Source organism: Thermobia domestica, chromosome 11 (genome assembly GCF_964235325.1).
Source record: "Thermobia domestica chromosome 11, izTheDome1.hap1.1, whole genome shotgun sequence".
NCBI classification, from domain to species: Eukaryota; Metazoa; Arthropoda; class Insecta; order Zygentoma; family Lepismatidae; genus Thermobia; species Thermobia domestica.
The window spans coordinates 66,195,035-66,210,883 of NC_137464.1; the positions used below are offsets into that span (position 1 = coordinate 66,195,035).

Consider the following 15,849-nt stretch of genomic DNA (forward strand, 5'->3'; position numbering starts at 1 on the left):
ATTGCCTTGGTTAGACCTCCAGCTGTGTAAATGCAAGCTTGTGCAAGTCTATAGAGTTAGCTTTGAAGGCTTAGGTAAGGCTATTAAAAGTCTGGAATGCTATTAGGGAAATATACATTTATCAAGTCCTTTATTAAGGCGTTGTAAGGGTAATAAGATTCGTCTAAAATTACTAATTCTAAACTTTAATTTGTCCAAAAATACATCGAATTAATCTGAACAAAATAAATTGCTTGAAACCAAATTATCTTGCGTAGTATCCGAAACAATTTAGGGAAATGGAGTTGAGTGATGCTATAAAGTATGCTGTTCGTTGCTAATAAGAATTGACAGTTTTTTTCAAGGATGTTATAAATAGAGAATCTGCCCATATGTATCTTCATCCTATTAAATCGATGAAGCCAAAAAACAACCGAGCATCGGCACGTCTGATTGGCTACTCTCGTTTCCGACATCGTCTGATTGGCTACTTTCATGTCCGCCATGTTTGTTGGCTCAAAACATTGCGGTCCTATTGGGCGGAGTGGGCAGAGTAGGGGTGGCGAAACTGTGACGTATGGCTTCAAGATTTTATTGTAAGGGCAGATCCTCTATTTATAAGATCCTTGTTTTTTTTATTTTGATGGCGTAGATTGTTTATTTATTAATAAACTGTATATGTAAAAAAAATCTCTGTTAACTAGCAGATTGTATCTTTTGCTGATTACCTTATCTTCTAACGATGAAACACATACTTTTAAAAGTGACACACATACTCCAATCAGTTACGCATACACTTCTAATAGGTACACACGGAGAGAAAAAAAATACCCTGTAATCTGGTGATGCCCTGCGTTAGTATGGCAACTTTAAATCTAAGTGGGCCAGCGTTTAACTCACCATCAAGCGTATATAGTGAGTCCCTACAGGTACGTACCCACGACTATAGGGATTATACCGCCGTACTCTAGATACTGCACTGTACGTACAGCAGGACGCTAAGTATAAAAAGAATTGTTCGTAGGAGTTGGGATCCCAAACACCGCAGATTCGTGCTCTACAACGAAACCACCGTAGCTCACAATGAGAAAAGTAAAGAAGCGAGAAGTTATAGGCTACCATTTTATATACGTATACGAGATTGAGTAAGAAACACTGTCTAAGGGACCTTGGTGCTGGAAAGAATAGAAGTCATGTTTATAGTATTTGTTACAGAACTATATACGCCAAATAGACACTTGATAACAGTCAAACATCATATGATAATTAAATGAAATCTTTCAGTTTTACGTCCCATGGTTATGCTGTGTAGGCTGAAGGAGACAGAGGTGATGAGAATGAATAAAATGACGGAATGAAGAAAATGGGAGAACCCCGAAAAACCAACGTACCTGGTGCTTGTCAGCCACAAAGCTCGTTTGGCGCGAGCTAGGGTTGAACCAGAGACGCAACGCACCAGAGATGAACCCTGAGTCACCGGAGAATCTAAACAAATACCAAATTGCGACCTATGTCAAGGAAAATTTCACAATCATAGCTGGGAGAAAGATCAGTTTGTGCTGGTAACAGCGGCAAGGGGTTGGGGAATTGTTACTAGGCTACGGCTGTAAAGAAGATTACACATACGAGTGTTGTCTACGTTTTTACCGAACAATCACGATTTTGCATTCCTGTTCAATCTGTCTTTATGTTTCACTTTTCGTATGCTGCAGTAGCACGAATGCATTCTCCATCCAAATACCCTTTTTGACAAGTCCACCGTATGCACCAATAGCATTCTGGTAACAGCTCCTATACATTGCAGCTGCATGGTAGCAGCTCCGCCATTTAACTGGTATTGAATAAGGACAACAAATGTTTCATCGGAGTTTCAGCAGAAGACCTACGTTGTCTGTATATAACTGTTCTCATCAGTCAGTCAGGACTCAAAGTTTTTCTCAGTTCGCATGCTTCTAATAGTTACCCACATGTTACTTTTAATTTCTAGGCTTATTGCCAGTTATATAAACGAATATCATTCCTTAAATTCTAGGAAAAACTAAAAAAAAATCTGGCGTATACACATGATGACACACTATACAAATTACTTCTCCTCTGTCTACTATAGTTAGTACTAAACTATGAGGGACTGAAACGTGCTTTACCGACGACGAGCCCCTAGCCCTCTATAATGAAGACAAGTATAAAAATGTCAAGTAATTAAAGAAAAGGCATAAGAACTAGGAGTTAGATATAGCTTCCATTGGAATGCTCGGAGCTATCTCTGCAGGTAAAGCCGTGACGTATATTATAATCTATTCATTATATCATTAACCACCTTTTTGCTCTGTAATGGAAACCGTGATGTAATAATCTTATCACATCTCGCCTGATCGCATAAACGGACAGTGTGCTTGATTGACTGAGCATTCACCTCAAAACTACGTACGTCAGAGATGAGTATTTCCCACACGGCTTTGCAAGGACAATTTAATTTGATTCTCGTCCACTACTACATAATGCAGATTATGTTACGTTAATTAATTGTGCAAGAGGGTTTGTTTATTATTATTACATTTAAATCAAGTTGCCAATTTATATTGAGAAGAATCAACTTTTTACGAAATTGTGAATCGGAAACGAAACATATATAACGTGAAATGATATTAACTGCTTGCATCTGTTTTCTGCTCCAATTCAATACATTTCACCTCCAGAAATAAAGAATATTTAAATTTATATTCATTGCATTCCTTATTAGGTTCAAAATTCAGACAATTCAACAAATTAAGTTAATTCTAATTAAGTCAACACTACTTGTTTGTATTGTTTTAAAATTCTCGTGGTAAGTGCGCTTTCTATCAGCTGATTGATGGCACCAATTGTAATATTATCTTCAAAAATGAAAATTTTCGTAGATTCAGAATAAATCAGTAAAAAAATAATTAGTAAAAGTGTAAATCGTTTCAGCAAAATCTCTTTAGTCAGAGTAGTGTCGAATAGAGTAGAACAGATTACTTTACAAATAGTGAAAAAATGAAATTTTTAAGTTTTACGTCCCACGATTATGCCTGCTAGGCTAAAGGAGACGATGATGATGAGAAATGAATGAAATGGTGGAATGAAGGAAGTGGGGGAGACGGGAGAACCCCGAGAAAATCCACACACACGGTATTACAAATGGTGTGGAGTAGATTAGAATAGTTCCATGTAAAATGATGTGTCGTAAGTTAGTACTATCTTTTTTTTTTAACCCTTTAACGCACCATTTTTTCCGATCAAACTGATTTTTCTTTTTGAAAATTTGAAGTGGTTTTGTGTATTAAACAAGGGAATTTTTTAAGAAACAATTAATGCAAATAATATGTGGTCTATGGGATATTTTATGGTGTTTACATATAGGGTCTATGCAAAGTTGAGCGTTGACATTTGCAAAGTACACTAAAATCAGATAGAACCATTAAAACGCGACGAATGTCAGCGTACTTGCACTTTTGCACTCATTACACTTCTGTCTAACATAGAAAAAAAGTCAACAGTTCAAAACATGTCCACCTAAACGAGTAAAGAATGTTCAAAGATGACAAGATGACAACTCCATGTGCAGCAAGTAAGACAAAGCGTCCAACGCTGGCTTACTATAACATCTAGCAGGAAATTCAGAACTTCATTAGTGAAAGGACATCTTAGCTGATACGTAAAGCTGCTTTTCTATGTCCGAACTAGAAACTACATCGTGCAATACAATTTTAAAGTAAACTTTGCATATATGCAAAGCTGCGCGCTAGAGGGTTAAAAACAGTATCACATCTCAATTTACTACACAAAATCATAGAAATGCACTGAAAAAAATGATGATAAAATGCAATCATGATATGAATATCACCACCACCAAAAATAAACAGTATATCATTGTCTTTCTTTCATAATAGGAACTCCTTCGGGGCTATTTGATTAGCGTACTCAACTTTTTCTCAGAAGACCCAGGTTCGATTTCTAGCAGAAGCTCATGTGGTTAGGATTGGACTTGAAGTTGTTGGGTTAAATAGCTAACAAACTGACAAATTTTAAAATAATATCAAGGGATTGAAACTCATCTTCAATGACCATTTTCGTCAATTTTTACATTGAATTTACTAACATACAGAACATTTAATAATAACATTACTTACTGATATAGCCTAGGTGATTGGAATTATGTATGTATCTGAAAATATAAAACTTGAATTGATATGAAAGAATATCGGAGATGGAGTTTCAACAAGGTAAACAAATAGGAAAAATTGTATCAGTGTTGGCTATATTTGACATTTTAATTTGTTACAAGTTTAATTTTTTAAGCATTTTGATTATTTCAATGTGTTCTTTAACACAAGAACTGAACATAACGATGTATTTACATGAAAAATGCATGGAAGACTTACCCAGAAGATTACGCTCACTAATACGTTTGCTACTTAATTATAGTATAATTATTGTTATAAGCTTAAAAGTAATACTAAAAGCAATGTTTAAAGATGAAAGGACATTATTTATCTTGTTTAAATCTCTTACCACAAGACCCAGAAACACTCTACAAAATACAACCTCTACTAGAACATTTTTAAAAGTTATCAGAAGTGGAATTCTTAAAATAATTTAAATGAGAGACTCAGATGAACTACTAATTTATATTTTTATACAATCATACGTGCAGGTTCACTTTTAGCACATCACTCGAAATAATTGTTGAAAAATTATAATTCTTTCACTAATTTTCTTCTTATTGTCAACTAAAAGAATTGCCCTGGGCGACAGGAAAGTATCACACTTGGCATAAATAAAATTGAAGGGGGCTACCAGAAGTAATAGTTAAAACATTACAATTCTTTTACAATCTGAGTATAAAGACAGCTTTCAGATGTATGACAAAATCTACAGTGCAAAAAATATAAATTCATATATGTTAGGTGACCACTAAAATGCACGAATAATATCTAACCAAGTGTGGCAATGCGAAGCTCGAGAGCCCTTTTGGTAACGCGGGGGTGCGTCCGAAGGGAGCAGAATCGTCAGCGATGGTGAGTATATACATAAGCGAAAGTACTGACAAGAAGTGAGTTTTGGGAATAATATGTGTTTCAATAGCACTTGTCATGGTTTGATACTAGTAACACTCCAATTATAAACATTAAATGCATCTTCTGTATACTGTGCAGAAATACATCACCGATGAAAAATCGCATCTAATGGAGTTATTTTTCATATGCACTAACTTATTTTATCCGTCGCAAAGCACTTGTAATGATTTTGCACTAGTAACCCTGCACTTGCTGTATTACTTTGTGTTTAATTCTGTCCCCTGCAGAAAAATGTTCCTCATAAATATGTCAAATATGTTTTTTTTTTCGTGAAATTTTCAATTTTAGGTGTAAATCTTCCACAATCATTAATAACAAATTAATTAGATGACAAGAACTTACGACTGCACCTGATAAAATACAAAATCCTTAATTTGAAATAGTGAGTTTCCAGGCCGTAGACCATCAAACTCTTTCATACGTGGGGTTGGTTTTTGTACATCTTTTACACCTTTTAAGGTAGTGAAAGAAAGAAGATAGTAAAGGGAAGAAGAAGAAGGGGAAGAATATAATCTAATTGCTTTTAATTTATTATATACTGGAGACCGATGATAACAGCTAAAGAATATTATTGGGAAATATAGCAAAAGAATGCTAGCAGTTAATATGTTCAAAATAAACAACATATTCGACAATAAGTTTGAGTCCAATCATGAAACAGGTTCATATTCTACTAATTCACAGAAGGAACAACATAAATATTTGCTTGTGAAGCGATGTCATAAAAGTATTGATCAAGAGGACAAATTACTGACAACAGAACTTGTGGATCAACGTCCAGAAATATATAAATTTGATAGTAATTGGCGAAGTGCAAGTCACAGTTCGTCATTTTATGAGAAACTACCTCCGTCTTTGCGACATCTTTTGCACAAGAACAAGAAAACCTATAACCAATTGCTTAATAATGGTTGCGACGTACCACGTGGGAATAGTGCAGAATCTTTGGAAGACGTTAAGGAAAATCCAGATGCCCCAGAATCTCAAAGTTTAAATTCTAATTTTATACGTGAACCATGGGGAAAAATATCATCTCAGTACGACGAATTGGAACATGGAATAAAAAGACCTGAACAAGAGGAGCTTCTATTGAACGTATTACTCCCACCTTTTAAGTCTGAACCTGCAAAATATAGAATTGGCAATAAACGCACAAAATTATCAGAAACTCCATCACTTAAATTGTGCTCTGACCCTGAAGACTACAAATTCTCATGGGAAAGTACTGCATTGGTGCTACAAGATGCTCAGGATGTTTTGTCATTCAATAATTCTTCATGCAGAAAGTCACAAGTTGAAGACACCAAAGAAAATACGTTGTTCACGAAGGATCCAAAGTGTAATAACCCTGAGATTGGATGTTGCGGTAATGTTGAAGGTAGTTCAGAGGATATCAGTATGCAAAACCAAGAAGTGAGAAACATCACTCAAAACCCATATAAGCTATTAATGACTGCTTGCATACTGATCTTATTCAGCCTCGCAACTGAAATAATTCTTTGCTTTCAAATAGCCAGAAACCTACATAGAGGAAACTTTTTTGCTTACTTTACTACAATAATGCTGTTTATTCCTTCTCGTGCACTGGAAGCCTATCTCAACTTTAAGAGGTAAATATTTGATGAAATTCTATTTCGGTTTAGATTCAAAGACCGTCGAATCACATGAAAAACATCAAACTACTGAGAAAAATACCAAATTTGATCTGAATCTATCAATAAAGACTCACACATCATTATTAAGAACCTAAAATTTGTTTGCAAATCACTATACATGATCCTTAGTTGTCGAAGGAATTTCTGAATGAAATATATCCGTCTCACAAAATCATAGAATATTATCAAAACTTCGCTTTAGTTTATTTTTCAAAACCAGAATTATTGTATATACAAGTGCAATAGTGATTCTTTTAAATTATTTTAGAAAATATTATTATTAATACTTACGTAGCTATAGCACTTCATAATGATTAGAAATCGAATAATCTCTCAAATGGAGTACACTACGTGAAACCCTGAACAAAGTAGCTTAGTGGTAGAAATTTCATCTCTTGTGCAAGAGGTTCCTGATACATCACCTGGCCATAAGAGTCTGTGGTAGACAGCATCGTGTCCATGGGTTCTATCGAAGATTACCTCGTGTATGCTACTAATAATTCTTTCATGATTATTTCCTTTCATTATTCGTCCTTTACTTTCAGCCTAGACATAACTACAGGACATTAAAGATTTCATTTAATTATTTGCTTTAAAGGTAACCAAGAAAGTTCTGTAGCTTTTTCACTAACCACTTTCGAACATCAATATGGCACCTAAGACGTCCCTCGAAGATCAATAATGGTCCCCGTCAGCATCGACGACCTTTTGCCAACGTCCTGGAGGACCATGGATTCGATCGCGGTAGAACTTGGAGGGCTGTGAAGCGAAGTAGGTATCAAGTGCATTTTGCACCTCTACTAGGAATTTGAACTAGCGTCCTCTAAGTGATTGTCCAAGGAATGAAACAGGTGATAATCTAACTTGCAATGTCTGGGGAGTATGGCGGATGCAATAGTGTTGCACATAAAAGGTGTATAATGTTCTCCCGGGTCATCTTAGCCACGTGAGACTTAGCGTTGTCCTGAAACAGGACGACCCCTTTGTGATTCAGAAGTGTAGTCTCCAGGGTGTTCAGTTTTTCTTGAACACGGCTCAACTACTAACATTACACAGTTGCATTGATGCTCTGACTAACTGGTAGCAGTTCCCTATGCACTATGCGGCGAGCTATCCACCAAACACACAGAAGGATCTTCTTCTGGGACAGTGCTGGTTTCGGCTGTTTTGGAACCGGTTCATGGGAAACTAACCAATGATGATGATGCCGTGAAGCGTCGCACAGCACACACTTCTCATTACATGTCAACACCCTGTCGAAAAATGGCTTCTTCCTCAGACGAGACAGCAAAGAAACACAGGTGTCTGCCTACGTTGCCTTCTGGCCCGGAGTCAAATCGTGTGGGACCCATCGACACAACTTGTAGTGCTTCCCAAGTTGGTGGAGGTGCATCCGAACGGTTTCTTCACTCACACTGAATTGTAGTTCCAGTTTCTCTCATGTCTGGTCACTGTTTGTCTCAATTACTGCCTGAAGATCTTCATTTTGTACATGTGTTGGTCTTTTGGTACGTGGTGCGTCTTCGAGTGTTTCGTCCCCGTCCTTAAACTTGTAAAACCACCACTGCACTGTCCGCGTAGTCACGACACCCTCACCAAAGGCCTGGCACATCTTCCGCCGCGCTGCAGCTTCATGTGACTCCAGTTTGAACTCGTACAGCATACACGTCCTTCTGACGCTCTATGGAGGTGCCATGTTTACTCTGTCCTTACGCAAGTTCACGGTGTAATTGAACTGCCACAACCGGGTAGCATGTTGGATATACCCACACCAACAACTGATCTTCGCCTTATCTCTATTTGCATTCAACTCACGGTGTGAGGGCCGATTGTAAACAGACCTCCATAAAAACCGAGAAAACATTCTTGGTTACCTTTATAAGGTAAATAGGGGGAATATGGAAAGTTTCTGAAATAAAGCTCTATATTTAAGTAATTTATTAAACAATTGAAACAACATCCGATAATAACAAAGCTTGAGTATTACGCCATAGAAATATTAGCAAACATTGGTACATTACGCTTACTGTTTAGTACTACACGCATAATTGCGACACATGTGAAATAAACCATATTACTCCAAAATTAAGTGTAATATGGGTTAGAGTGTAGGGAATATGAGCAATCAGACTAACTAACCGTATCACATTACACATAAATTCTACAATAATAAGCTTTAGAACAAAAAGTAGTGACAAACATACTCTTATAGACAATATTAGTAACTCAATATTACGAAAAAGGAACTTATAAATGAAAAACATTAAATAGAACTGGTGAATTTAAGAATTCTGTCTAAGGACACTAAGGACAAATAAACTTCTTCTTAGTTTTGAAATGAACACACGCAAAATGATACCACATCAAATATCATGTACACTTGACCCTCTCCTCTCTATTGTGATAATCATGGAACCATTCTTGGCATACTGAACATTGAGAGTCAGTGTTCTTCTCAGAAACTTCGGGATTCATCGTCGTCTTAGCTTTCTTTGTCGTTGTAGACTTCCATCTCTTTTTCAACATCAAAAGATTTTTTTGTCTGCTGTCAATTCTTTGGAACTGCCTACTGTACCTAAAATTTAAGTGAAATATTATATTTGTTTTACTGTATAACAGCAATTTTCCCAACTTTGAATGTGTTTGTTTTCGATTTTTTATTTACTATTTTTACGGGAGGGAACAGGACTCATACTTGCGAGGCTTACCCACTGTTCAATCTATCAAGCTCTATGAAACGTACCCTGTGTCACTGTCAGGAGACCTTTTGTCTCTTGACCAAACTTCACACGTAAATCCACGTAACCATATTTCCCGGAATGTCTCAACTCATATTATCCCATCTTGTTACATTCTATTTAGGTTTGTAACACTGTTCGTACACGATTCTGCAACGCGCGCTACGCCTTGCGAACAAAGTTAAACACCTTGGGCTCCACACGTGAGTAACCAAGTTTTCGCAACTGTTTTATATATTCGGACAATATCTAATGTTTTATACAGGGTGACAATTAATGAATTATATGAAATAAATGGAAATTAGTAACGAACTACGTAGTAGAACACAAACGAACAGCAAAATTCTGCATGATTGGCTGTCAATGACCTCCTGAATGGCAGTTTTCAGCTCGGCAATGGTTTTGGGTTTATTGCTGTACACCTTGTCCTTAACATAGCCCCACAAAAATGAATGACATGGGTTCAGATCCGGGGAATATGGCAGCCAAGCGAGTCCTCTTCCAGTGGTCTCTGGGTACCCCAGAGCCAGAATGTGGTCCCCAAAATACTCCGCCAGGACGTCAAACACTCTCGTGGTCCGACGAGGTGGAACACTTCTTGCACGAACCCCATCTTGTCGAAATCAGGGTCATTTTGAATAATGGGTATGAAATCATTTTCCAAAACCGTCACGTATCGTGTAAGAGTCACCTTGCCGTCAAGGAATATCGCACCGATTATTCCATGGCTAGACATTGCACACCACAGCGTCACCCGTTCAGGGTGCAGAGACTTCTTCATTGCGAAACACGGATTATTGGTCCTCCAAATGCGCCAATTTTGCTTATTGATTAACCCATACAAATGAAATTAGGCTTCGTAGCTAAAATGCACTTCGTTGCATGCGCATACAAATTCAATGCCCTGTGGTCAGCTACGCAGTTTGGAGATCATCGCACGAACTCTCCAGAAATTATGACGGTTTTATTTCATGTAGTTAATTAATTGTCACCCTGTAGGTACAGAATAACAACAGCCATTTTATGGGGAAGAAAATTGTACATCACTTATCTTCAAACCATTAATATTCTCTTAAATTTCTGCTTTCACGTTTCACATAATAATGTGTGATTTTTAAGTAGGCTTAACGTAAGTATTAAGCTCTGTTCTTAAAGATATTTGTGAATATAATGTGTGAATTTCAAGAGACAATTGATTCTAAAGATCATTAGACTGTAAAAATGCTGGAATGAAATTTTTCAGATTAACGTCTAACGAGTATGGCCTTTAGGCAAATGGAGACGATGATTAAAACAAGTGAACGATGATTTAAGAATTGATAGAATAAGAATGTGCAAGGAAACGGGAGTACCTCTAGAAACTTCACGAACACGGTGTTGTCCACAACAAACTTACTTGGCCGGAAATGGAACCAGGGACCCCACGTACCAGAAGTAACCGCTCTACCACTTTTTTCAACTAATTACTCCAATTTTCCAGTAACCAATAACGACAGGGACACGAACACACAAACATCAAAAACAGTTAAAATTCCAAAAGCTCTCCCAACGGGAATCGAACCCGGGAGTCCGTACACCGAAGGCGCATGTGCTAGCTCCTAGATCAGTGGGGAGGTCAAACCACTGATCCACCGTGCTGTGAGTAAGTCAGTATCAAATTTTGAGTTTATTTCTTTTCGTTTGAGATTTTCACCGCCTTGTAAACGGTTTGAGATTAAACTCGAAATTTTATGTAGGTCATGACCTGACGCACTGGACATTCTCTCTCTTCATGGGAAGCGAAAATATGGGTATTCGAACTATTCTCTGAGTTACTTCCTGTAAATAGACGCATGGCTCAGCGTAAGCATGCTCCAGCTCTGACTAAGCAAGAACTTGTCTTAGGACACTACTATGTCCCTAGATGCAACAGTATGTCAATCTGGCTATGCTGCTGAAATAATGGAAGTGGTAAAAAATGCCATAGAGACAGCGGAAAATTGCGCTTAGGTATTAAATGCAAGGCTTAATGAAATATCTGTTTTTCTCTGTGTTTTGATTATCTGTGGACTGAATCTTCGGAGTACGGACCACCTCTGCATGGTTTATGCAACGAAAACTTATTTTAAAAATATTTCCCAATTTATTGTTAAATTGTGAGTATTCTAGGTAATACAATGAATTTTTATGATGAGCGAGTTTGAGCGGATGTATATATATATATATATATATATATATATATATATATATATATATATATATATATATATATATATATATATATATATATATATATATATATATATATATTCAAATTGAATGCATTCGTTTACAGGAAATACGGAATTCACCCAGCTGCTAAAGTTACAGATGAGTCACGGCCTGAAGATGATGAGCCAGAAAACCGTTTCTTTGATGGACTTCTAGCTTTTATAGGCTTGGATTCACTTTTGAGGTATAGTCTTTTAACAGTACTTGTTCATAACTCTACATGTATTGAAATATGCGTTTCTAAATTTCATATTTCTTATCAATTGAACTCCTAGTTGTTTATTGGGTAAGGTTCTTGTTTTTGCTACAGAAGATCCAAGCTCGGTTTCCAGCTAGTGTATAATCCAGATCATGTGAGCTTGTGACTCAAAATGTCGCATGTATGGATTTACTTCAGGCTCTTGAATTTCCCTCCTTCTCTCATCGTTCACGTTTTCCCATTAATCCATACAGCAAAATTGACAGCCGATAAACTAGAGATTCAATTACAAAGACTTGAACTGCTATGCTTTCTGAATTCTTCGTGCTAAGCTTTGCTAAAACTGTACAGTGTGTTATTAATGCATAGCTCATGTCTAGCATGTAGCAAAGTTCCCTTGTTTGATTCTAAGTCTTATAAGATGCGATGAATCATCGTGTCTCTTGATTTTCTACTAGTTTTCTTATCACATTCATTCAATTCATTAGTCATTATATGCTTCATAAGGAGCATAACCACACAAACAAAATTGGGGAAGCAAACTCAAGATCTGTCTATTGCGGGTTGAAATTCCGCTATCATGTATTGTTCTTTCAAAATTTACTTCATTGTCTTTATGCATTCCACATCGTATTCTTCGTCACAAAGATTCTTGGATGAGAGGATCATTAAATACGAGGGTAATTCTAAATGTAAGGTCTCCACAGGAAAACTTAGTGCGCTTATTGGCAACACTGTTTTGTTTGTTGTTTCCCCTCTGCAAAACAACTCTGCGTGCAAATCGTTGGGTCCACAGATAAGTATATACAGACCACAAACTTCGCGGAAAACTGGAAACAAGGCGAACCGTAGCGCCTTTAACATACGACGACGGAACTAACCAGTTGATCTGTAGACAGCAGCGTGGAAAGTTCGAAAATAACCATCTCTAGTAGCACATAGTGGGTGAAAGCGTCGTGTGCTTTTCCATTTGTTTTGTGTTTGACCGATAGTTTGTATAAATTATTGTAACACAATGTTCGATAAGGATGTACAAAAATGTCAACAAAGCAACCCAGGCACAATACAAGGAGATGCTTTTATAAAAGGTACAAAAATTATGACAATTATTTAGTATGAGTTATTGTTATTACTAATCTGATCTTCTTGCACTGCATCTCACGCTGACATGCAAAGCGGATTGAAAAAATGGTCTGGTTCATGAACAACCCATGACATCACGTTCGAAAACCGATTGCAGCGCCATTCCACTTACGACGAAACATCATTTTCCACTAAACATTGATTGGCTCTTTCGTCATGCAGACGATACAAAGTAACTTCAATAGCGCGTATAGGGAGTTGCTCGTCTATTCATTCTTGTCTGTGGCTTTGAGGGACTCTCAGTCTTCGCTTGGCAGGCTTTTGTTGGAGTTCCCGCTTCCGAGTTTTGAAAACGCAGAAAACTTTCCTTATGGAGACTGAGTTTAGCCAATCAGGAGTTAGAATGGATATATCATAAAGCTAGTATGAGAAATATATGCATCAAAAAGTTTCATTTACTCTAGACCGTAAATAAAAGTACGAGGTGGAAATTTTTACACAAACCAATAAATTTCAGCTTCGAGAATGATGAAACAATTAAAATATGCTTTTGACACATATTGTTTTGAGGTAGAATTTAGTATTGTACAAGTTAGAATAATATGGGAATCATTGAGAGAGGTTGATAAAAATCAAGTAGTTCTGCCCAAAAATGCAAACGGAATATTATTTAATTTGTTACCCAAAACACTAGGTTGTGACGGCTCACTTGGTAGTGCTTGATTATTGTTCGAAATACAGTGTGGACGTATGGCATAACAACTAGTGCGTAAAACACCAACGAACTTGTACTAGGTGGCCACTAAAAGCACGAATGCCATCGAACCGAGTCAGTGTAGCAGCGCAGCAACAGGACCCGAGCAAAAGTGTGGCGGTACGTCCGTACGCAGGTGCGGCAGCGTCAGTGGGTATACGCATAAACGAGGATAGTGAAAAAAAAAAACACTTTACCACTAACGGTATATGTCATAAAATGCATGGTTTGTGTGTTGCACAGCTTTGGGGGAGATACTAAATGCCATCCAAAAAGTATCAAAATGTACTAAATAATGTTAGATTCGATTAGATTTTGTTAGATATTCCTCTTCAGTAGTTTCAATTTGTTTCCACGCTTACGATAATATCATGCCTTTCAACAATTGCAACAACTGACACTCTTTATTTTTGTATAAATCGATGAAACTCGATAAAAAGGTGTTTAGAAATATTATACCAGTTAGATCATTCTTTTAAAGTTCAGTAAAAATATCTTTACAATTCGAGATTCGCGTTTGATGAAGTTAATAAAACATTAAAGGCAAGAGCTAATAATGTACTTTATTGAGAGATTGTCATTACTGCAATATACACTAAAATTTGTAATTAAGGCGTCCTGGTTTCGATTTCCAGTGGGGACATAAGTGTTTCGGATCCCACGTTAAATTGTAGGTCCCGTCATCATCCCATGAAAGGCAATCGAAAACCACCATGCCACCGTATCCGAAAATCGTTGAGTTTTACGTTCCACAGTTATGCCGGATAGGCTAAAGGAGACGGTGATGATGAGAAATGTTCGAAATGGCTGAATGAAGAAAGTGGGAGGAAACGGGAGAACCCCGAGGAAACCCAGCTACACGGTGTTTGTCCACCACAAAGTTCACTTGGCGCGAGCTGGGATCGAACCAGGGACCCCAAGCACCAGATGTGAACGCTATACCACTGAGCTACCAGTATTCGAGACAAAATGAAGCAAAGAAAAAATTAAAGCGTAGTGCCGTAGACAATAGTGTGAGTGTCCAAATATCACCTCAGGAATAATTCATCCATAGAAATAACTTTCACTTGTAATTTTTTTCGAGACAAATGAGTTTATGTCATGCTGTCATACTATTAATGAAATATTTATTTACGAAATATGAAGAAAATCGCCAATGTCGATTTTGAAAAAATAATGCTGAAAACTCACCCCTAAAAGTAAATGATTCCTTCTGGATTTTTCCTTAAAGAAAGAAAAGAAAAAAAAACCTGGATCATTGGTTTATGAAATATGAACGAAATCGTTATAGCCGTTTGAGAAAATCGCTAACTTTAATTTTCTTACTCTAATAAACTACTCTTACTTATATATATATATATATAGGGGCCGTAGAGAATCTTATAAAGACTTTTAAATTTGGTCTTGATACGTTGAACGCTGTGACATCTAGGCGAACGAACATCTTTACAACAGAACGAACGAACAGACATCTAATAATAATCAGTTGTCAGTTTTCTTTTTTTTTTTTTTTTTTTTTTTTGCACATGTAGAGGTCATGAAATGTGTGAATCAAATGAATTTCTGAATTCGTTTTCTTTCTTTTTTTTCCACGACCAAATATTTTCTTCTTTCCCATCGTCACTTGAAGGTAAAAATGGAGAAAATTTGAAGAAAAAAATAAGATATTCTCAGACAGTTCTGCAATAGTATAATAGGCTAATAAATAGCTAATGTGTACATCCAGTTAGGTAAATGAGAGTAAGAAAGTTGATGATTAACCAGTGTAAATGACGTAAGCAGGGCTGACTCGGCCCAAGTCCTCCCCTCTTTAGTACCGAAACGAATTCTGCTGTCGTACACTATGTTCCCATTTGTGACTTTTATACCTATAGGCATGTTACAAATCAAATTAGCCACAGAAAACAATCGTTACACAGCCATGTTTAAATATAAACTTACTTCTAAAACCTATAACCTCTAACTTCTATTCTTAAACCTACACGAGATTTTTAGCGTTATATATTGTATTCTTATAGTTATACAGAAGGTCGATCCGCGAATATGTGTCCAATTTTGAAATAGCACTAACCTTATGAAACTCCATGGGACC

At 36.8% G+C, this 15,849-nt stretch overlaps 1 protein-coding gene across 1 annotated transcript in view; it reads left to right on the plus strand.

Annotated features, from left to right (window-relative positions):
* Positions 1–5,532: 5,532 nt before the first annotated feature.
* LOC145664134 (uncharacterized) overlaps positions 5,533–15,849 on the plus strand; it is a 38,752-nt gene continuing 28,435 nt past the window's right edge. The window contains exons 1-2 of the mRNA XM_081730527.1: positions 5,533–6,688; positions 11,786–11,905. Coding sequence (XP_081586653.1) covers positions 5,670–6,688; positions 11,786–11,905 — 1,139 coding nt within the window. The 5' untranslated portion in view covers positions 5,533–5,669. The remainder of the gene's footprint in view (positions 6,689–11,785; positions 11,906–15,849) is intronic.